Source organism: Rhinolophus hipposideros, assembly GCF_964194185.1.
Source record: "Rhinolophus hipposideros genome assembly, chromosome: 2".
Lineage (NCBI taxonomy): Eukaryota > Metazoa > Chordata > Mammalia > Chiroptera > Rhinolophidae > Rhinolophus > Rhinolophus hipposideros.
In genome coordinates, this window is record NC_138048.1 from 46,204,176 (window position 1) to 46,229,153 (window position 24,978).

Sequence of the window (24,978 nt, forward strand, 5' to 3'; positions counted from 1 at the left end):
ATTTCCCCAATATACCAAAATTGTTCCCACCTCAGGGCACTACCCTTGCTGCTCCTATAACATGGAATTCTCCCCCAAAGCAATTTATATGGCTCAGTATTGCTTCACCTGGTCTTTGCTCAAAAATAATCTCAAAGATGTGTTCTAGCAAGGCCATTACTAGCACTTTCTATGTCTTTCACCTGACTTGTTTTCTCTTTACCACTTACTACTACCATCAGGAGACATATTATATATAAATTTATTTACGGCACAATTTACACCCTCCCCCCCAACACTGTAAACTCTTTGAGGGTAGGGCCTTTGCATTTCTTATTCACTGCTGTATCCCCAATGCCCAACACAGTGCCTGGTGGTCAATACATATTTGTTGAATCACTGAATAGACTCACACTGAATGCCAAACAGTGTAACTTAAAAAAAAAAAAGTATATGCATCAAAATATTTAAGGAAAAACTGGTTCATTTTAGCAGTCACCTTGGGTAGCTGTATACATACCTACTCTTCTCAACGCTGCCTTTGCTAAAAACCTGCTGGGAACTCTTCTGCAAAACTTGTTTTCAGAGCCAGTTTATCAATTGCATGATTGGTCATTTTATTTCGTAAGTCATACTGTGTTTCACCAAAAGCTTCAGTGTAAAAATGCCAAACCGAGCACAGAAAACTTAATATATCTCAGGTTCGCAAGAGAAGGCCTCAGGAGTCCAGATGACTAGTGACATTGATTGACTAAGATCGCCTCTCAAGAACCAGGACTGAGAAGGTTCTGCAGTATGAAAGAGGTAACTTCTTGTAATTTACTGCCACTCCTAACTCCAAGCATGCTGCTGTAGGTGGGCTGCTGCTAAGCAGCGTCCATTCCTCCAGGGACTCGGAATCTTCACCCTGCCCATGCTCAGCCCGCATGGCATTTGCACTCATCACCTCCCACTGATCGGGCACACACCATTTTCTTCACGAGTGTAAGCATTCTAAAGACTGTCTGTCTTAAAAAGTATTACTTCAAATACTAAACACAGCTAAAAGGAAAATCTTCAGAGGCAAAAGAAATAAAACCGGGAAAATGACAGCAATATCCTGAGTTTCCAGATAGTAGCTTATTCAAAAGGACATTTAAATGTCACATAGCAGGAGAGAAAACTTGAGTGTTTGTCTCAGAAGTACTTCCTCCCAGTAGGCAACAAAGGCCATCCCACTCAGGACTATAACCGTCTCTCCCCATGTACACTAACAGTATTAGCCAGCCGACTACAAAGAGAACGGGTGCTGCCAGGCAAGCCCTCTGATCTGCCCTCTGTAGCACTACGGCCCACGGAGGCCTCACGAGAACTGGGATTGAAAGGGCACACCAACGGTTCTGTGTCAAGTGATGTATGAGATGTGTTCATAAAGAATGAGTTCTTCTGGAGCCATACAAACAAATCGATTTCTTTACTGGAGAGGCACACCTCTCATCTGTATATTATTCAAATGGACTAACGCATGAAAGATCACATCACCTTGTTTACGGATACATTTAATATCCCTTACCCTTCCCACCTTTCAAAACATAATAGTATACAAAATATAAAATATCTTAAATATTTATAAAAATCGCAAGAAAAAAATAGAACGTATGAAAATATTTTTTATCTGAGTTCTCCCTCATTGTTGAGAGGCACTTAGTTGGCCTTGAGTTCGTAACTGCTGAGTGGGTAGGAGTACGCTCTGCCTAATACTATTCTGTCCCGGAGGAGCTTAAATAAAACATAGTAGTTGCAGAAGAGGATGAGAGCCATGGAGAGTGTGTGGTTCCACTTCTCCGACCGCAGCAAGGAATACAGCTGGTATAAGACGACGCTGCCCTCAATGAGGATGAGCAGATTTAACAGCCTTAATGGACGATGAAATAGGAACTGGAAGGAAGTTAAAAAGCAAGATGTTATTTCATACAAAAGTCTATAGTTATTCTTGTATTTTTTCTAAAATAATTTCCTATTTATAGGTTCCTATATGCAATAACAAATAGATCTGCTTATTTAATATCAGTTAGGCTATTTCGTGCTGTAGAGACCCAAACCCTTTCCTTTTTTGCTCAAGGAATAAGGAAATAAATTTTATCTCAATGCCAGTGAGATATGAAAAGGGATTATATCCAAAAGAATTCTGCCTCTAAAGTTTTTTTCTTAGATTATATCTTAGGTATGTATTTAAGATAACCAAAAGTAAATTTATTTAAGACAGGCTGGATAAAGATCAAATGGGAAATATTTTAGTCTTTGAAACTCAAGAGGCAAAAAGTGAGAATATTATTTTGTGTAAGATATAACCATTTAAAACTCATTGTTAGTTTGTGGGCTTGTCTAAGACATAAACACCTATACTAGACAAGTCTGGGGGAAGGAGAGGTATTACAAATTGAAATATCAATACAATAATTTCTTAATTTTTCTTTAAACTGTTTACCCACCATGGTCACTAACTCTAATCCTCTACACCATATATTTCTGGTGTTTTCTTTCTTTTTTTTCCCTGGATATTGAGTAGTAGGTGTACAGAGACAGGATGAGGAAGGATGGAAAAATCAGTCAGAATTAGAGTTTGGCTAAAAACAGGGCTCACCGTTTGCACTCTAACGAAATTCTTCACTCTAAGAGGCTAAATCGTGGTTTACTAATAAAAATGTGTTATATATAGAAAGATAGAGGTCATAGGTTATAAACTGCGATAACAGTAGTATAGCACACCTAAAATAACTAATTTGGGGGTGGCCAGATGGCTCAGTTGGTTACAGTGCGCACTCCGAACAACAGGGTTGCCAGTTTGATTCCCACATGGCCAGTGAGCTGCACCGCCTGCAACTAGACTGAAGGACAACGACTTGGAGCTGATGGGCGCTGGAGAAACACACTGTTCCCCAATACCCCCCCAAAAAAGGTCAGTGTTCATAAATAAAGCTCTATTGGAATACAGCCAGTCTCACTAAAAATAAATAAATAAATAAATAAATAAATAAATAAATAAATAAATAAATAAAATAACTAATTTAGACCTAAAAGCTCAAATCTGAGAATAAAGCCAAATTATCATGACGGCTCTGAAAGGTAGCCAGGTTCTCAGGGTCTTTCATCAGAAGGAAGAAAATATCTAACCTGGGTTTTATTACATGATATCCAATAACATCAGTAACATCAGAATTAATATTCTGAAAGGACTCGGGCAATTTCAGATTCTGTGGCAATTATGAGAATTATAATTACATGTGCTAGTAAGCTATCTATAAACTTGAATGAGTAGAAAGGACAGGCTGTACATTCTAACAGCTATAGGTCACAGGCAACTTTTAAATGAGTGTTCTCAAACGTCAGTGTGCCTAAGAATCATTTCCAAACATGCAAATGCTGCAAATCCCTAGGATGCTTCAGAGATTCTGAATCAGAAGTCTGGGGCAGGGATCCTGAATCACTGTTTTTCATAAAGAGTGAACCAGGTGACTTATATCCAAGTGGCCCAAGGACCACTTTGAGAAGCAATGATTTACCTGTTTGGTCATGCACAATCAGTAATAAGTTAACTTCCCTAATCCTTCTTCTTTGGATTCTACCCGATTCTTCAGCTGACCAGTGCTAGCAAGGAAAATACTTGTTTCTCAAGCAGAAAATTCTAGTATCTGATTATTATAGGTTTCAGAGGACAGCAAGGGCCAACAGAAGAAATTAATGGCCTCTGGAATTCAGCTGGCTGAATGAAATATTCTGTATAGAAACCAAATACTTAAGTAGTTGTAACTTAAGTCCACTCCTCCATCTTACGGCAATTTCACAGGAATCTAGGAGATGCTTACAGTTTCCTCATTCAAGGGTCCTTTCATCTTTCCTATGCTCTTCCCAACCCTCACCCTGCTCCAACCTCCATGGTATTTACAAGCATCCTGCCCTGATGTACGTTCCCAGTATTTAATTGAAATGCCCTTAGTAGCAAACACCTGCAGAACCAGTAAATCTATGATGGAGGGATGGATGCGAGAAACGGATTCACGTTATCTCAAAAAAAGATCTCCAAATCTTTTTAAGAATAGGACCTCCATTCAAAGGCAATGCACTGCACTATGGGTGTTTTTACTAAGAACGATCCCTGATGCACCTTCTTATTCCCATTCCCATTAATCAGATGGTCTTTCTCTTATAAGGAAATACTTCCGCCCCCTAGAGCCAGAATTTCTGGAAAACTGAAAGATCAAATAGAACATAATCTGAGGTGTAATCTCAAATGGGACAGAAGGTGGGTTAATGGATGTCTATTGCGTTTTCCTTTTAAACTTTTTAAATCTTTTTCCTTTTAATTTAGGAAAAGGTAAAAGTTAGGCTGCAGATTATGGCATCTGTCTGACTTTCAGAGAAGTCAAGGTATTTTAAGGAGATGATACATATGACAATACAAAAAAAAATACCCCATTATATTACTATATTAAATATGCCTTAAGGATACACAAATATAAGAATACCATTAAACCAAACTATTACAAGCAAATTGCAAGATGAAAAGGGAAAGTCTTCAATAATTGTGTACTTGTTTCAAGCAATATTAGATTCAACAAATTCCAATGCAGTTAGAGAAACCAACTAAGCTGGTGAAGTTGGGATAATGGTATCTGACCTTCAAACTGCCGTTCAGAAGACATTTTCAAAGGACAAGAGCCATTGTTATAGTAGTAGCAATAATTACCATGTACTAATTTCCTAGTATGCGTTACACACTGCTAGGTGCTTACACACAGAATAGCCTAACACCCCTAAGCTTATGTTTGAAAAGAAATAAGCGGTACTTGCATAAAAGCGGGCATGGGATACGTCTGAAGGCACCGCGACGTTGTAAGGCCCCATGGCTCTATACAAGCATCTGCTGTGTCGCACCAGTACCCCTTGAGGCCATATTGTATTTTCTGACCAACTAAGGGAGAAAGAAATGCAATGTTAGCAAATTGGGAATTACAGATAAGATAGTTTCTGGCAAGGCCAGCTATATTTCTATGGAAGGGATTAAATAGTCAAGGCTTCATGTGCCTGAATTCTGAAAATAGTTATTCCATGGTCAAACTGGAAGGAGTTAAAAAGGATTTGTGATTATAACTTCATTGGCATACGGTAAAGAGAGGATGCAAAGTGATACAGTAAGTCAGTGGCAAAGGACTTCAGAGGCTGAGAAGAACGAGCAAAAATAAATGTGTAAGTAAGGCATCTAGGAGCCGGAAAATCAAGTGTAAGCAGGTGGACTGTCATCTCAATCCCAAGTGAGCAGAGTCTATTGGTGGAAATGCTAGAGGGAGCAAATGAGAGAAAGTGGATGGCTCTAAGAGGAGCGGAGATAATAACAGGTTACTGTAAAATCAGATCCCAAAAAGTTATACAGAAAATGAGTTTATTTATTACATACTTCAAATGCTTCATATATGTAAGAAGCTACACAGAAGAACACAGAGACACACAAGGTATTGACACAGACTTCTTTTTTACCGATTTCTTGGTTTTTTATAGAGGTTTTTCTAGGAAAAAGAAGCTACGGAAGAAGCTTCATTCTTTCCAGCACCAATGTAATGGAGTTGGGGTGGGGGTGGGAACTTTCAGGTTAATTTTTTTTTTTTAATCTAAGTTAATTCATCTCTTCCTGATTTTGGAAAAGTTAGTTTCCTAAGGGAAGAACTGGGACAGCATTTTAGATATGTTAAAAAAAAACAACAAAAAAAAAAACCACTTCTAGCACCCTGAAGCTTTCCCAGTTCAGAAAATGTTCCGTCGGCCCTGCTCACACTTACCAGCATTAAAGTGACGATACACCTCATGGCCATGTGCCATCAGGAGCCTGAAGATGTACAGTACTAGGACTGTGGATTGTATTTTCAATTTTTAGTGAAATTTGTCCTTTGCCCACAGTCGGGTTTCTTTTCAGCCTGGCCCAATCTCTTTCAGTTCCTGGGCTTGAAGGCCTGTGCTAATCTGTATCAGACATCAAGGCAGATAATTGAAGGGAGGACTCTGAGAGGGAGAGGGGAAGGGAAGGTCACCTCAATCTGTCCCACTTAGTTAGGAGAGAATTTCTAGGTGATGGAATTTGTGAAATGTTCAAATTATAAAAGGGTGGAAGATGAACAGGTCCAGACCTGAGAGCAAGGTATGAGGAAGGGTCGGCAGTGAGAGAACAAAAGGATTCTGACGTGCGCCATGTTGGATCTTGGGATCATGCAGAGAAATGACTGTTAAGGGGACAAACACAATGAGAACAATACTCAGAGAGAAACAATGAGGGACAGTTTTTATTTAAATAAGGGAAAAGCAAGGAAATATCCATTAGTGAGTTTAGGAAGAAAAAAATAATTTAAAATGCAGGCAAGGAAAAGTACTAAAACACATGACCATGTATTAGAAATAAAAGATGAGAGAAGCAAATTCCAGCTGCCTAAGTGTGAGATGATTAGCTAGCAACTATTTAGTTGTGGCAATGAAGTGAGAAGATGAATTTTACAGTCTTCTAAAGAGAATTAAAAACATATCATGATTCTTTGAATTTGGGCAAAGGGTTAAGACTAAAAGAAAACTCCAAGATTATAGCTTGGGAAACAAGTCAGACACTCTAGAGTGACTGGGCAGTTGAAAGGTAAGGAGGCATTTAGGAGAAACTGGGGATGGTGGTGGAAATGAATTAATGTCCCCTGTGTTCGGTTTAGTGATAAGAATCCATGTAGACAAAAACTACAACTGAAATGTTCAAAGCCAAGAACAAGAATGGCACACAAAGCAAATAAACATGACCAGCAGCATGGAGAAAGGTGTCGTGTGGTGTTACCCTCCAGCCTACTCACATGTGCTGGGGAGCATTGCTGTAGGACCCATGTTCCAGCTTCTGCCACTTGCCCAGATGAGCCGCTGATTTATGCAGCAAATCACAGTATTTGGATGGCAGCAGTTGTGTGGTGAGCATGACAAAGGCATTGATCCACACCATAATGAGGTGCTCACACGACCAGCGCATGTCGTAGTACTGGGTACTCTGGAAGAGATCAGAGGAGACAGAAATGATCCATGCACTGGTGAGCGAGAGGAAGAGATGGGTGTGTGTACATATGCCCCGCAGACAAATGCCGCACGGAGCCACTCGTGCGCTGGTTGTCCTGCTGTCCGTGCCGAAAGATCAAGAGCAGAGTCCTCCAAATCCTTCAACCTGCCTTCCTGGCTGTGAGAGTTAGGGCTGGGAGGGAGAGGCAATTATGTCTCAAGTGCTTCCTTTCTACAGGAAGTGCGTGCTCTCTGTGAACGACCACTCCGGCTGCAGATGTGCTTCTCAGGGGGTGAAGGGCACTAAAATATCCCAAAAGATTTTGGGCCCAAGTGACATCTGGAGCATTTGTCTTTTCTACTGAAGTAAACCAAAGTTTAGATAAAGGTTAGATGAAAATCAAGGCAACTCCTGATAACCACGTTAAGATCAATCACAGTCGGCTAAATTTTACTGAAACCTCGGTCCTCTTAAACTACTACACACTGAGTCTATTGTAAGAACAAGTTTTATTCTCCCTGGAAACTAGAAAAAGAAAACTTAAGAAAAAAAAACAAAAACAAGGAGAAGAAAAGCAGAGGGGCCACCACGGGCGCCTCACATGTATGGAAATACCTATCCGCCAACCAGGCGCGGTATTAGTGCGCTCCAGGTGCAGCGAACTCCACCATCCAGGCTGCCAAAGGGGAGACAGAGAAAGGGGGGATTACATAAGAAATGCCCAGTTGATGCCGCTCACACACAAATCCAGGAAGCACATGAAAGCACGGAAGCACGTACCTTCACGAAACACAGGGGGAGAAAGGCAACATAGTAGGCACTGAAGAGGGAGTTGAAGAGAACCTCCTTGATTCTGTGGTTGAAATCTGCTTTCAGACACTCCACTTCATTGCGGATGAGGTCTGGAGACAGGGGGCAGCTGTGGGTGGGGATGGGCGTGGCGTTATTGAACTGCTCTTTCAGAGACTCCAGCAGTAAGGACAGGAAGTCTCTGGATTTAGCCAAGCCACCCACAGCCGAGGCACTTTCCTCTACGGCCGGGTGCTGCACGGCGTAGTTATAGTCTGTGAGGAGAAGATGAGCTCTGCTGTCTTGGTGGAAACAGCACAGAGGAACATAAACACCAAACCTGTCGGAAAGGTAAAGGTGAGAATGAGACCACAGGTGCCCCCTACGATCCGATCTAGTGACTGTGTGAGTGGAACAGTCACGATTCACTCGCGTGAACGGAAACAGAAGAGGGACTTTGCTGATTATAAGTTCACTATTTGGGAAGCTCTGTAACTAATTTCTTCCCGCAAAGGCAATATGCATTCATTGTAGAACAAAGGGAAACTACAGAAAATCAAAATGACAAGACATAAATCACCTAGAAATAATTATTTTTATAATTTTTATAAGTGGGTATATAGACTCTATACTTTTTCCTTTTATATGTTTAGCCTCATACAGTATAAACTGTTTTATAATCTGCTGTTTTAACTGGGTGTGTTGGGCATTTTCTATTGTCATTAAATATTTTTCTGTTTAACAATTTTTAAAAATATAGTATTTTCATACCGATGTACCATAATTTTACCCATTTTTCTCTTTTTGGAAACTTAGGCTGTTTCTTACTTTCCACTACCATAAACATCAATGGGATAAGCACTTTCCTACACAGATCTTTGTGGACATCTGATAATTTTCGAATGGCTTGCCCTTCAAGTCCAGTTTGGTGAGGGGCTACCCTGTCTCTCTACTATGTCACCCACCTGACTCCCACAAGCTCTCCTAGTTCCCCTAGTTTCTTCACAGATCTCACCACTCCATATATTTTCCATGTAAATTAGGTTTTTATTTGGGGTTTTTATTCCCCTTGGTCTGTCCTCCCCTCACTACAATGTAAACTCCATGAACCAGAGATTTTAGTCTGCTTAATTCACTGCTGTATCTTTGATGCCTAGAGAGTAGTGGCTGAAATATACTAGGCACTCAATAGATATTTGATGGACTAATGAAAAAAATTCCAGAAGTACAATAAATTTCTACAATTAGAACTACTTGGTTAAAGGAATGAATATTTTCAATATTTTCAATATTTTCATAACTTCTTGTAGTTACTCTAACCCTTGGTTCCTAAAAATTTTTTTTAAATACTTCCCTAAGCCCTCATTAAGTAACTTCCACATTGTGACTGAGGTATTGTAAATAAAATGGTCCTTTCACTGACATAAATTCAGATATGAAAAAGAGCAAATAAAGATATATTTAGTTATACATTTTATTTAAAAAATTAACAAATGTCACTTGTTCATATTTTCTATAGAGGGCGAAAGGATGAGCTTATTAGTAAGTAAGAGAATGGTTAGCAGCAGCTCCGACGTCTACCCAAATGTGCCCTGTGATAATGTTTCGACCAGCTATTATTGGTAAATAGAATAACAATCACTTGTTTTCTTTTTCTCCCCCCCTTTTTTCCGTCCTCACCCCCCACTCCGGTTCAAGCCATTGTTTCTCAGTCTAGTTGTGTAGGACACAGCTCCCTGGCCCAGGCTGGTATTATGAGCCTTGCGCTCCCTCCAACGGAGGCAGTCGGTAATCCGTTGGCCGCTCACAGCAGCTCTTGCCAGCTGCCGGCCACTCATGATGGCACATGGCAGCCCATGGCAGCTCACACCAACCTCCGGCTGCTCACAGCAGCCCAGCTCCAGGAAGAGCTGCTGTTCACAATCTTAGCTGTAGAGGGCGCAGCTCACTGGCCCGTGTGGGAATCGAACTGGCGACCTTGGGCAGGCATTAGGAGCATAACCTCGGCATTAGGAGCATAACCTCGGCATTAGGAGCACGGGCGCTCCAACCACCTGAGCCACCAGGCTGGCCCACAATCACTTGTTTTCAACTCAAGGAGCTGAAATATTAATCAAGAAATACTGAAACAACGGATGCAGAATGTAATATACTTTATAAGAAATCTGAATCATGAAAATTTATGTTTATAACATAGAAAATTCACTTTGTGGGAGAAAGTCAGACAGTTGCTCCACAACTGAGCTGATGAGTACCTTAAATAATTGTTTAAACAATATAATTAGACCTACCCATAGGACGACCAATACAAAGCCTCTTCCTGCCATCCTTGCCCAGACAATCTGATTATGCTTTGATTTTATACTATGTGACCATCCACATAAATTCACGCTTACACTTCAGCACCATAAATGGTATAAAGCAATGATTCTCAAACTTGAACAGGCATTAGAATCATCTGGAGGGCTTGTTAAAAGATAAATTGCTTGGCCCTACTTTCCAGAGTTTCTGTTTCAACAGGTTTGGGATAGGTTCTGAGAATTTCTGTTTCTAACAAATTTCCAGGAGAGGCTGACGCTGCTATTCTGGGCACCACACGTTGACGACTACCGGTTAGAGTACGTGATGGTTCACACAAGGGCTCTGGAATCCAAAACATCTTCTCACTTAAGTGACCACAGGAAAGTTTTTAAATCTCTTCAACTGTCTTTATCTGTGGCAAAGGCTGTTAATTGTCTGCCAATAGCCACTGTTCTTCCGTTCTTCCACAGCAACAGAATTTTTAGTTGAGATACAGCTGCTCTATTAAAGACTTAATTTTCCAGCCTCCCTTACAATCTATCCTGCTTAGGAGCAAAAAGATAGGAGGATCCTGGGTCCAGATACCATGGAGCTGCCACAGCTACTCAAGATGACTTACACACATACTAGATAGGAGAGAGGAATAAACTTCAAACCCTTTTAGCCACTGTTATTTTGGATTTGTTATAGCGGACTAAATACACTACATCCTGGGTTCCTGTGATAATTTCATTAGGTGATGTTCATAAGCATGTAACCCAGCACTTGGCACATAAAAAAAGCTCAATAAATGTTTGCTATCTATTAACATCCCATGAAGAAAGTATTAGCCAAATGTATACAAGGTAAACTATGCAAAAGTAGTTGTTAGTTTAATAAGCCAATATGTATAATAAGATACCACTATACACTCTTCAAATAGGCGAAAATTTAAAAAATGGAAAACATCAGATGCTGACAAAAATGTGGAGCAACCGGAACTCTTATAGAATTGGTGGGAGGATAAATATATACAACTTCTTTGGGAAAAGTTCTGGTAGATTCTTATAAAATAAAACATTTTCCTACCTTACGGCCTAGCAAGGCCACTCCTAGATATTTCTCCCAAGAGAATGAAAACATCTTTACCAAAAAAAAGGCTCATCTAAGAATGTGCATTACAGTTTTATTTTTAATATTAGCCCAAATTGGAAACCACCCAGGCATTCAAAAATAAGAAACAAACTGGTATCTTCACAGAATAAATATTACTGACATATGCAACCACATGGGTGAATCTCAAAAACAATAGGCTGAGTGAAAGATATCTTACACAAAAGTGTACATACTGTATAATTCCCCTTATAGGAAAGTCTGCAATAGGCAAACTAATCTGCAGTGGAACGAAAAATCAAAACAGTGGTTGCCTCTGGGTGACAGGGTGTGGGATTTGATTAAAGGGGGCACAAAGGAACGTTTTGGAGTAATGGTGATGTTCTATATTGGAATAGTGGTTTAAGTTACACAGGTATATGCATTTATCAAAGTTTATAGATGTACACAAGATTTGTGAATTTTATTGTATATGAATTCTACTTTAAAAGAGAAAACTTTAAACAAACATCAAATTCTAGTTATTGATATGTATATGCTGACATATTTTTGGGGAAGTAAACTGAAGTCTGTGATTCAACTTTGAAATGCACCAAAAATAAGATAGCTTGATGGAAGGATAGAGGAATAAATGAACAGATATGTATTATATAATTATAGTAAAATACTAATGGGCAGACTGTAGGTGGGGACTGCACAGGTGTTTGCTAAAAAATTTTCAACCTTGTGTGTAAGTTTCCAAAATAAAATATTGGTCAAAAAAAGTATGTAAGTTTATAGGGCTTAAATATGGTGAACATGAACCCAAAGAGCAAAGTAATTTGACCAAAAGGGTAAGAATGGTTGATCTAGTTCATTCAACTAACATTAACCACCATTTATGCCAATACAGCCAGTATAAGGGTCCTTTATTTGATGAACAGAGCTAATTAAAATATATTCCCCACTGGTAAGAGAGCTGTACTCTCAGATTTCCCAGGACAGTCTGGATTTATGCTATTGTCCAATAGTATCCCAGTTTAGAAAATAAATTATAGGGTCACCCTACCCACTGATTTTTTCCCCAATTTTCTGAGCTCTTGGTTTATATTTGAAGAATTTCACTTTCCTCTCTTTTATACTATCATTTGCATGACCCAAATCATTTCTTTAAAGACTTACAAGAAAATGGTAAAACTGGAGTACTCACGGGTAGCCAAGGAAAAGGAGATTGAGGACTGAATGACTTCGGAAGAGATTGACGAGTGTCCAACAAAGGACCCATCCGCACAAAGTGAGTAGCACCAAGCGAGCTGATATCAGAACCATGTAGTGAATCATAGATGCGGCACCCGCTTTAGTGGCCTGCAAGTTTGAAAGCACCAAAAGGAACCTTTTATAATGACCTTATTCAAAGCAATGTGACTCAAGTAAGGACGGAAAACTGCCCCACTCCACCCTATCTTCCTCGTTCTTAAAGATTCAGACATCTCCAGGCAGTTAGTTGTTTCTTCCTTGTATTCCCATAGTGCCTCATACAGAACTCCTTTAAGTTCTTATGATATTATCTAATTTTTATTCTTACATTAAGGCTTCTCAAAGGCTTCTCCATGAACCACATTCATCAGAATTAGTTGAGCTGCTTACTGAACATGCAAATTCCTGCTGTCTTCCCTCGCCAGATACAGGGAACAAAATCGCAAATCAAAGAACCTGTATTTTAACAACCCACCAAATGATTTCTATGTACATAAAGATAGCTAGCCACTAATTTATCTGACTCCAGACTGCGTTATAATGGCATCAACAGTAACAACAGTTTCTATTTTTCTTTGAATCCCTCCCCCAAATTCGTTTGCTGAATTAATGTTTAGTAACTTACTGAAGCTTCAAAAAATAATCAGATCTTCCTGGACAAATCCCTATATAAATAAAAGTTTCCTTTTTGACTTCTGCAAACATGGAAATAACATATAATCACTTCCAATTCTTTATATCACAGCTGTCCAAATATTCTTCTTTAATTCCAAATCTTTAAAACTGATTAAATATAGGAAGACAACATACTTGTCTGAACATGAAGCTCTGCAATGTCATTCTTTCAAATTGGACTAGGAAGGAGAGAATGAGCAAAATACAGGAGAAAATGATAGACCCCTACCTTGTTTTCCCAAAAATAAGACCTAGTTGGACAATCAGCTCTAATGCATCTTTTGGAGTGAAAATTAATATAAGACTCAGTCTTATATTATACTCAAATAAGACCAGGTCTTACATTAATTTTGGCTCCAAAAAACTCATTAGAGTTGATTGTCCGACTAGGTCTTATTTTTTGGGAAACACAGTATAACCTCTAAAACAGCAGTATTAGAACCCAGAAAGGGGGAAAAAAATTTTCTGGAGTCAATAACATATGGGAGGGGATAAGGAGCTTTCCAAGTCCCTCCTATATATCCATTTCTTAGTTTACTCACCATACTACATAGCATATGTAATATATATGCTATGCAATATATACTACGTATTTATAGTTACTTATGAATGCAAACAGTTGTATTAACATCAAAAACTGCTTACGCCTTAAACTATAAAAAAGACTCAAGCTGTTCTTAGCTAGAGCAGGGCAGACAGTTGCATATCACTCCCCTGAAATATACCTCTTGCCAATGTACCTCATGTTTCAAAATCTAGGGAAGGTATTTCAGCCACTGGAATTAGTCCACTGCCTCCACTGTCAAAAGTTTAGAGTTAGAAATAAAAAGGCTGCTTCTGCCCAGTATCACCAGAGCAACTTGGGTATACGTATCAGTTTTGCTTTATTCCAGAGTCCAAGCTCTTAACCACTGTGCCTTGTGTGACACGTACTATACTAGGTCCTGGGAACACAGTGGTAAGCAAGATGAACAGGACCTCTGTCTTTATGAGGCTGCCCAACCAAAAAAGACACATATTAAACTTAGACATTTACACAAATAATTATTTTTACAATTGACGATGTGCTACAAGAAAAGAGTAAGCTGCTATGGAGAACAAATAATAAGAAGCTCTAACCTAGGGAAGGCTTCCTGAGGAAGTGATATTTCAGCTGAGATCTAAAAGATAAGCAAGAATTAGCCAGGTAAGAAGTAGAAAAATATTCCTAACACTATGTTGAGTGAGAGATACAGGATAAAAAACTGTATACAGATAATGCTCCCTCCAAATATATGTATTTTCTATATGCATATGAAGAGTAGAAGAAAATTTACCAAAGTGTGATTTTCTCAATAATAGGGTACTAAATAATGTTTTTAAATGTTGTCTTATATTTTAGTGTTTTCCAAGTTTTCTTCAATAAAATGTACTACTTTTCTATTTAGAAAAACAATTTTTTAAAGAGAGTTGCCTCAGGTTGGTGAAACAATAGCTGAATAACTTTTTGGTCTTGTGCAACAAATAGAGAAGTAGAGTTGGCCTGGAGGTGAATAAACAGCCTGTCTAGTTGGAGAGGTATTCCTCCTGGAATAGTATTTAGCTTTTTGAATTAATTACCTCCAGCCTCTCCTTAAAAATGATTGGTCTTTCTCAGAGTAGGGATCCTTTCTGTGATATAAGCAAAAAAAAAAAAAAAAAAAAAAAAAGGCAAACATTTTAATAGAACGAAGGAAAGATGATTTATGATGGGTATTATCCATCAAATTTAAATATTTTAGAAAGAGAATCACTATACAGCTCTTATTTCAAATTTCTGAATGGGTAATATATTCACATTGCTTAAAACACAAAACGTGTTAAGTGTTTGTAGTAGTTTCCCTCCTACTAGTCCTATCTCCTAGCCACCAATTAGGCAGCCCATTCATTATTAGTTTGTATGTCCTTCTAGAGATAATTTATTCATATATAAGCAAATATATTTTGTTCCTTCCACCTGCCTTAAACACTGTTCTGTACTTTGCTTTTTTCACTTAATATCTCAGAGGTCAGTATGTGAAGAAATTTTCATCTTTTTAATAGCTGCATGCTATTCCATTATGTTGATATGCCATAATTATTTAAACATTCCCTTTCTGATGGACATTAAGGTACAGATTCAAGTCTTTGATTAGAAATCTGTTTAAAATTAACCTAAGTATTTTGTACTATAACAATTATAGGTTTCTTTAGAAAACGCAGCTAATATACTCTCCAACTAAGCTTATGCAAAAGCTATTAAACTATTGTGACACCATTAGTAAAAGAAACAGCAGAGTACTTCAAGTTAGAGTCCTTGAAGCTCCAAGGTAGAAACCCCAGTTATGAAGGATTTACACACTAACTGGGTATACTAATATGACATACACAGTATCATTTCTAAGCAACTGAAGAGATGAAACAAAATCATTCCCTGCTGTTTTAACAGATGTAAACATAAAACTCCATTGAGTTCCTCTAAAGAAAGAACATAGTTCTGAATATATCCCAAAGTTAACTTCTACTTTCATGACCTAAATAAAGAACCTGGGAGAAAAGGTTATAGACAGCCTTTCCCACTGTGAAAAACAGATGATCCTACTACCGATGTTTTTTAGTTAACTTCAAATGGCTTTCATATTATGACTTAATATCTGTAATCACTCTGTGTTTGTAGAAAGAAGATTCCTGAAAATTAGAGCTAACAGACACAAAGACTTTCCATGTATGTTTTGGAAGAAAAAAGTTGACCCTCAGTTATCTGTGATTATAGTAACTATTCATTTAAAATTTCACAATGAATTATAAAGTCCAAGATTAAAATTATTAGCCACTTTAGCTAACATTTTGTTGTTGTTATAATAATCATTTATAATGCACAAGATAACAAAATCTTAAGAAAATACATTTATCTTCCTCCCTCACTGGAGTTTACAAATATAGTGTTTCAGGCAAAGGGTGCCACAATTGTATTTGTATTTTTAAATGCTCACACTGATTGTTATATGGAGGATATATTAATATTATAGTGGAGCAAGATCAATTAAGAAGCTATTGCTTTTGACTCAGGGGAGAAATGATTGAACAAGGTGAATAGCAATGGAGATGAAGCAGCCAGATTTGGGATACGTTATACCATCAGCCAATTCTATAAACAACTTAATTTTTAAAAAGATCATATTAATAATGTCCCAACTCTTTCCTCCACTGAGCACTAAACTTAGATTTTAATCTTCAAGATTAGTTTTATGCCAATTTGGATGTTGTCATTTTAAAATTCCAAGTTTTAATAAACTGAAACAAATGTCTCTTGCTAGCAACTCCACAAATGATATACAAATAATTTCAAGTGAATATTACTTGAAACAATAATATTGTTTTAGATGCAACTGTTTATTTACCTAGAACTCTTCATATCAAGTTACCTAAAATTCATCTTACTTTTACTGTAACTATTAAAATTAGAAAAGATTGTACTTAAGAACTGGGAAGCTAGAAATAACCTCTTGCCAAATGAGATTTCTAACAATTCTCTTGAGTTATATCACATTTGAATTTTAAATATACTGTAGGAAAGCCTTTTAAAAAGAACTAGCACGATTCATGTAGAAATAAAGAAACTAATTTATAATTGTATTCAAATTTTATTTGGACACTTCATGTTTTCAATCTGAACCTGTTCTAGTATCTAACTCTAGCTACAAGTGATAGAATACAGTGAATGAGCTGTTACCTCTGAGATGAGGGCCCATACAAGCCTCCTTGCAAGCATCACTGTGATGAATGCTGCCAGGTGGTAATCGATGAGATGAAAATTCTGTAAGAGAAACAAATAACTTCATCAGAAATAAATATACGTGTATCCAGTTCTAACTATTACAGGAAGAGGTTTGCCCCCTCAAAAGCTCTCCCTTAGGTGACGTACCTTACAGTTACAGACCACGGGAATCTGAGAGATCTTGAAGAGACCACCTATCTTCTACTTCTCCTTTCATGACAAGTTGCTTTAACTTTTCAAACACTATTTTAAACTACCTGGAAACGTATTCCTCTCCTTTTTGTACAGTTTACTGTATTAAAAGGAAAAGATTACAGTTTGGGGTTAACAAGTGATAACCTGCAGGATTATGGCAAGAATAATTTACCTAAAATGCCATAGTTATGAGTGTCAAATTTAATGGATCAGTTGGAATTGCCAGTCTGTAGGAATTACTGTTGGTGTCTCTTGATGCAATCCATTGGTAATCTACTAACCTAAATTCCCTACTCACTGAAACATCAATTACATTCAGTCTTTCTCCTTTGATTTAAAAACATGTCTTATATTTGATCTCTTCTTCCTATAAAATGATAGCATTACCTACGTGCTAAACACAGTTCCTTCTAGTTCTAAGTCTGTATAACTATAACTGTGATACTAAACAAAATGAAGTCATTAGCAACCAACAAAATCGGGATGTATTTTCATTTTGATGGTCAAAAGGTCTGTAGGTTTCCACAGTTCTGCTTCCAGAATAAAAAGTTGAATTTCTCAATTAATTCATTCAGTAAATATATAGTAGGCACCCATGATGTGCCAAGTATTCTTGATACTGAGGGTACAGTGCTGAAGAATGATAGACAGGGTTCTTGCCATCCTGGATCTTACTTTTTACTGCGGCGTGAGAGGGCAAGGGGGTGGCAGAGCTTACTAGTTCTCTTCTGCCATCACAGCAGAATTTAACTGGGCACTGACTCCCAGCTAACTACAGAATTATTTCCCAGCCTCCCTTGCAAAAACTACTTGTAAATAAAGGAGGTGAGAGGAACTGATGTGTACAACTTCTAAGCCCTGCATGCTCTTAAAGGAAGGAGTTGTGTCTTTCTCCTTTCCTCCTTCCTGTCAGCCAGATTATGACAGGACTTGGAGTAGCTTACCCTTGGACCATGATTGAGAAGAAGCATGTTGCGGGTGGCAGAACAATAGACACAAAGAGTTGCCACAATGGCTTTATATCACCTACCTAATATTTATTAGGGAAATAAGCTTCTTTTCTCTTTTAGCCACCCTGTTACAGTAGCTAAACCCTTATCTTTAATAAATTTGTTTAAGGGAGAAGGCTAATGACAATAAACAAGCTAAGAAGTAAAAGCATTTCAAATAGTTGTAACTGCTGGCAAGAAGTAAAACTGATAAATAACGACTGGGAAAGGCAGTGCAGAACCAATTTAAATTGGTTGTTAGGGAAGATGGTATTTGGGCTGAGAGCTAAATGATAAAAAAACCATCAGCAATATCTGGAGGCACAGTGCCTAAGGCAGAGGAAAAAGAAATCACAAAGCCCCAAAGGCAGGAAAATAGACATACGTTTGAAAATCAGCAAGAAGGCTGAAATGAGATAATGAGCAACAAAATATCAAGTTTATATATGTTTTTCTGTAATGGGAAGTCATAAAAGTGTTTCAGGCAAAGGGTGCCATGATTGTATTTGTATTTTTAAATGCTCACACTGATTGCTATATGGAGCATATATTAATATTACAGTGGAGCAAGATCAATTAAGAAGCTATTGCTTTTGACTCGGGAGAAATGATTATGGATTGAACAGGGTGAGTAGGAATGGAGATGGACTGGCCATATTTGGGATACATTTTAAAGGTGGAATAGCCAGAATGTCACGAGAGTTGCTGACCATACGCTCCTCAGGTCATTTCCTTTCCCCCTCCTCCACCCCACTACCTGTTTTGGATTATAACAGTATTTAGCCCTTCTTGGTTTTGAGCCCTCCTTGCTCACCCCACTCCTCCAAAGTAAAGCAAGCAAGTTCACTCAACTCCCTAGCTCATGTCTGAGGGTCTTATTTAGGCATCAACGGTCCATCTAAGACTTTTTTAATATCAAAAGATTTAAGTGCCGGCCGGGCGGGCCCGGTGGCTCAGGCGAGCTCCGTGCTCCTAACTCCTGAAGGCTGCCGGTTGGATTCCCACATGGGCCAGTGGGCTCTCAGCCACAGGGTTGCCAGTTCAATTCCTCAAGTCCCGCAAGGGATGGTGGGCTCTACCCCTTGCAACCAAGATTGAACAGGGCACCTTGAGCTGAGCTGCCACTGAGCTACCGGATGGCTCAGTTGGTTGAAGCGCATCCTTTCAACCACAAGGTTGCCGGTTCGAATCCCGCAAGCAATGGTGGGCTGTGCCCCCTCCAACTAGCAATGGCAACTGGACCTGGAGCTGAGCTGCGCCCTCCACAACTAAGACTGAAAGGACAACTTGACTTGAAAAAAAACTCCTGGAAGTACACACTGTTCCCCAATAAAGTCCTGTTTCCCTTCCCCAATAAAATCTAAAAAAAAAAAAAAAAAAAGAGAGAGATTTAAGTGCCTAAAATATCTTGTTATTAAGCAAATTTTGTTATATTCTAAATCACTGAAAACTGGTGATCTACTTATGATTAGCTCTATAAACCGGAATATTTGATTAATCGGAGACCTCCACTCCTGACTATTCTGAATAATTTAACATATTACTTCTAGCTTAATGTTTCTTAGGGTTAAGACTCATTCAGCCAATTGCTTGACAACTAGAATGATACTGTACATATTCAAGTGTACTTTTTGATAATTATTAAGATCTTGAAATGGAAAAAGAAAAACCTAATATATAAATGTGACACATTTCCGAGTCAGATATGCATGACAGAACTTAAAAGAGACAGCCCACCAGGTGAGGTCCGAGTCCCTTCTAGACATCCCAGTCAGACCGCCACCTGCTATGCTTCAACACTGGCAGTGATACGAAGGAACTAGGTCTCTCACAGCCCATTTATCTTTGAGCAGCTCACTGATTCAGGCCCCTTTCGGATTCATGGGCTAAAAATCTTACCCTATTTGCTATTCCACACGTGTTACTTTTAGCTCCACAATTAAACTGTGAGCTTTGTGTGAGCAAGGGTCATAGGTGGCAGATGAGCGAGCCAGTCCACACGATAACCTCCTTTAAGTGTGCCTTCCTCTACTCCAGAATAGAAAGCTAAAAACTACGAACGTTCTATATTTGATGTAGTTTCTGCCAAACAGGTATCACGTAAAACTTGAACTGAGAACCAAATGAAGTAAGGAGAGTGGCAAGTGAAAGGCACCCATTTATGGTGGTGCATCAGTGCCAAGGAAGTAGCATTCTGGAGTCAGCGGTGTAGCAACAGCTCCTGACTCACAGGAGCACTGGCTCCCTTCGTTTCAAGAAAACATTTGTAGGGGGGACTTATTTAGTTATTCATTTTTAATTAGTTTCAGGTGCACAAACAAAGTAGTAGTTAGACATTTATCATTTATATCCTTCACACAGTGTCAACCCTCCTCCCCATATCCACTACCCCGCTGACATCACACAGAGCCATTACATTTCCACTGTCTCTATTCCTAATGCTGTACTCCGCTTCTTGTAAGTATATATATGTATATATATATATAAACTCGCAGTTGACATTCATTATTGTTCAGCTTCAGGTGTACAGGGCAGTGATCAGGCATCTACATCTTCTGTAGGGGACTTTTAAAAGAACTTTCATAAGAAATGGCTGACTGGGAGGAGAGCTTTTTGATTAGCCTGAAAATTCATTAAGTGAGAAGTTTTCATAGGATGTCAAAGTGGAAATTGTATCATGACCTACGCAACAAGTAATTATGGAATAACCATAGATTAAATACAGAAAGTAAAGCATAGCAGATAGGTCTAGATGTCAGTGCTCACTGTGTCACTATGTGATTTTGAGCTAGTTGCATAATTTCTAGGTCTCGTATTTCTCCCTTATAAAATGGGAGTCATACAGTAGTACCAACCTATTTTTACAAAGAGTAAATGAGATGATAACTGCAAATAACCAGCAAGTGTCTTAGTAAGTGTTTGCCACTGTCACTGTTAAGATAGTGAGGTATTTATAGAGCTACATATCTGGAAGAAGACTTAAAGATCAGCTGATCCAACCTCTTCATTTTATAACACTGTGTCCAAAGAAGGATGAAGTACAGTTCCTACACTCAATGAATTCATAATCCAGGTGGGGAAGAAAGACTATTAAAAATAAAGCATACAATTTGGCACTAAATCATTATAATTCTTAAATGAAGAAAGTGAAATTCTTTTCACCTGATATTGAATCGAGAGATGGTCAATGTGGAAAGAAAATTCTTAATAGTTAATTCCAGGAACAACCAAGTGATACAAATATTTAAAAGAAAAATGTTTATTCCCTTTCCATACTATCTTGAAAATTTTGGTCCACATTTCCTTTCTATGTTCACCAAGCCAGGGAAGTTTTCTAATCATTTATAAGTCACAGACACATAAACCACCCAGGACAATAATGTTTCTCCTAGAGCGTATCTCCATTACCCATCAAAATCTGCCACCGCCAACCACGTATCTGTCAAGTTACCTGACTAGCCTTACCCGTTATTTTATACACCCACCTATAGAGAACCGTCTCTGCATCAAGATGATCACAGCCCTCCGAAATAACTGGAAAGAAGGTAGAAGAAACCTACAATATATTGTGATGTACTTTAGCAGAGACAGCTAGTTTTTGTCTCAATTTTATTTTTGTAACAGTCCAATTTTACTCAGGATAACAATTAACCCAGTAAAAGAACTATATTTTCCAGCCTTCCTTGCAGTTAGGAGTGGACACATATAAAATGATGTGCGTCGGGCCTGTAAGCAACTCTCCTTTCTAATTCCCTTTGCTCTTTCCTCTTTCTGGCTGACAGGGATGGACCACAGCCAACTTGAAGGCCACAGGTTGGAAGACGGCCGCCTCCATCAGCCTACGTCCCCTAATCGACCAAAGGTCCTACCAACCAGGGTAACTGCCTCAAACTGTTGTATGTTTGAAGCATTATACAATTTTGGGTTTATTTATGTTTTAGAAGCTACCATTATCCTAATACAGACATAAAAGGGTAGAGTTCCTGGAATTTAATCATATTGGCCCCTTAAACTTCTGACAATTATTACATGGTGTAGAGAAAGCTAAATGTCAAAACCTTCTGTGATATTATAATGCATTTTTTAAATGTTTTCTGCATTTTTATTTGTTTTTCTTTCCTCCAGTCACGGACCAAAGCCAGATATTTATTGTTTGAATCTTATGACATTATAGTTCTGAAAGTAATCTGTGGTTTAATAGAAAAACATTTTATGAGAAAAAAATTTAAGAAAAATAATTTCTGCACAGTTTTCTAACCAGTTTCTTGACTAAGTAACATGAAGAACTTAAAGGCTATTAAGACTTACCAAAGAAGTACAAGAAGCAGGATGATTGTAAGGATACCACCACACTGTTTTATAGATATTGATGTACTGAATGAACAGAGCCACCAGCAGGTAGATGAAAAAGAGAAATTCAAAGAGCAGGCTCCCATCCACAGGCAAATCAGGAATTTGGCAATGACGAACAGGACCTGGGGTGATTAAGGCTGTGATAGGTGGGACCGGAAGGCCAATAGCACTACCATTCCTGAAAGAAAAAACGAGGGTTAACACCAGTAGTGATGCACTGCAATGTCACAGGGCACGGGGCCCCTGCTTCCTTCTCCACCTACCCTTTCACTGTTAGCTTTCCCCACAACTCTGTCCTAGGATCTTTGGCTCGTGTCTTCTCCCACTACACACTCTTTCTCAGTGACCTCCTATGCGGCCATGACTTCCATTACCTCCTACATGCTGAAAACTAAAATTTCTTTCCATAGAGATTGCTGCGGAATTCTGGACCATGTTATCAAGCTGTGTACTAGACATCTCTGTGTTCTCCTCCTGCAGTCCTGACCCTAGTTCATGTCCCACCCAGTTAGCTGCCCACACCAGAAACCTGGGGGTCATATGAGAACTTCGCTTCTAACTCACCACATCCAATCACTCTCTAAATCTTATATATTCTACTTTATAAAACTTTCTCCAAACTGCACCCTCTTCTCTAAACCCCATTGCCTTAGTTCAAGCAGTTACTATTTTTCATCCAAATTATTGCAGTAATCTCCCTAAATTCAACTCCACTTTCACCAAATCCTCCAATCTGCCTTCAGAGATCTTTCTAAAGTGAAACTCTGATAGTGTTACTCTCTTGCCTAAACCCCTTTAATGACTTTGCACTGCTGATAGGATAATTAATATCAAAAAACTTTTAGTATGTCCCATGAATCCCTCTGCTTACCAGACCAGCTCCATCTCTTATCACTATTCCACATGCACCCTACACAATACCCATACTATTTGCTATCTGTGAACATGCATACTATTCTTTTGTACACACCATTCCTTTTACTGGCAATACCCTCCAAAACCACCTTCCTTAACTCCTCACACACACTTACTGACAAATCCTTCAAGACTTAAAATGATCAAGCATATCCTACAAGAAGCTTACTCTGACTCACTCCGTTAAAACTCGTTCATCTCTCCTCTGTACTACCATTACACCTAAACTATGCCTTTATGCAGGGAAAACAGAAGACAGCAGGAAAAGAGAAAGACCATATGTGAGCTGGACGGACTCCATAAAAGCAGCATAGGCGTGAGTCTACAGGAGCTGTCCTGTTGAGTATAGGACACCGTGGACATCACTCATTCATAGGCTTGCCAGGAGTAGGAGCTAACTCAATGGAATATAACATATGCCTTTATTATATGCACTTTTCATACTATTATATAATTTTTTTGTATACATCTATGTCTTGTCTATCAGACCACAATCTTAAGGATAGAGACTGTACTTTTCCTAGTTCACGGCAAATATATGCCTTTAGGTTGAGAAGATAGCAGACCAATACAGTCATAAAAGAGAGCGCGATCTCTTAAAACACAAATTAACATGTACAGGTTTTAATCCCTACCTTCTTGTTCTTTCTTCCAAGCTATTTTATAGGTCAGAAATAGCTGGGCTATCTAAAATGATAAGATGGAGGAAGGGAATAAAACTTCCCAGTATTTATATACCTGGAAATAGTCATAGAGATCTAAGAGTGTACTATGGCTTACAGAACAGGGAAAAGAGGCTTGGTTTAGATACTTCCAAAGAAGATTCCAGGGAAGGAACAATATTAACATTACCATTCAACTCTAAAATTTCCAAATATAGAATTCTAGCATTAGTATGTGACATTCACAACACTTTCTGTGACTCACGGGAATATGAACTGTGCTCATTCTGCACAGTTAGGAATACCACGGCAGGGTGGTCAGATGGTTAGAGGCTCAGTTGGTTAGAGTGAGAGTTCTCAACAAGGCTGCCGGTTCAATTCCCACATGGGATGGTGGGCTGTGCCCCTGCAACTAAAATTGAAAACGGCGACTGGACTTGGAGCTGAGTTGCACCCTCCAAGCCCAGTCGCCATTTTCAATCTTAGTTGCAGGGGCACAGCAACTAGATTGAAGGACGACTTGGAGCTGATGGCCCCTGGAAAAACATACTGTTCCCCAATTAAAAAACAAAAAAAATCTTAAGAAAAAAATCCAAATCCAAATCCTCCAATCTGCCTTCAGAGATCTTTCTAAAGTGAAACTTTAGAAAAAAAAAAATATTAAGAAAAAAATTGGAAAAAAAAAAAAAAAGAATACCATGGCAGAAACTTAGAGGAGCTAGAAGGGAAGAACAGGGATAGGGGTGGGGGTGGGGTGGGGTGTCAGAAAAAATTATAGAAGTTTCTTCCTCTCATTCTTCAATAGAACAAGCTTACCAAGGAGTAGGTTGTTATCTATCAGGTCTCACAACCTTACCTGCTCAATCATAAACCAATCATTAACACACCAAAGCCCTCTGATCCACGCAGCAGATGGGCCACAGCACTGCACAACCCCAGGAGACAACATTCACACAGAGTGCAACA

General features: G+C 38.7%; 1 protein-coding gene across 2 annotated transcripts in view; it reads right to left on the reverse strand.

Moving 5' to 3' along the window:
• Positions 1-576: 576 nt before the first annotated feature.
• Positions 577-24,978, reverse strand: part of TMEM39A (transmembrane protein 39A) — a 30,505-nt gene continuing 6,103 nt past the window's right edge. Inside the window, exons 3-9 of one of the 2 annotated variants that reach the window (XM_081063622.1) lie at positions 22,391-22,613; positions 16,854-16,937; positions 12,402-12,556; positions 7,811-8,159; positions 6,837-7,024; positions 4,810-4,930; positions 577-1,896 (exon numbers count right to left, since the gene is read on the reverse strand). In XM_081063622.1, the coding sequence (XP_080919748.1) occupies positions 1,663-1,896; positions 4,810-4,930; positions 6,837-7,024; positions 7,811-8,159; positions 12,402-12,556; positions 16,854-16,937; positions 22,391-22,613 (1,354 nt within the window). In that variant the 3' untranslated portion in view covers positions 577-1,662. The remainder of the gene's footprint in view (positions 1,897-4,809; positions 4,931-6,836; positions 7,025-7,810; positions 8,160-12,401; positions 12,557-16,853; positions 16,938-22,390; positions 22,614-24,978) is intronic. The other variant, XM_081063623.1, reaches the window with a different exon arrangement.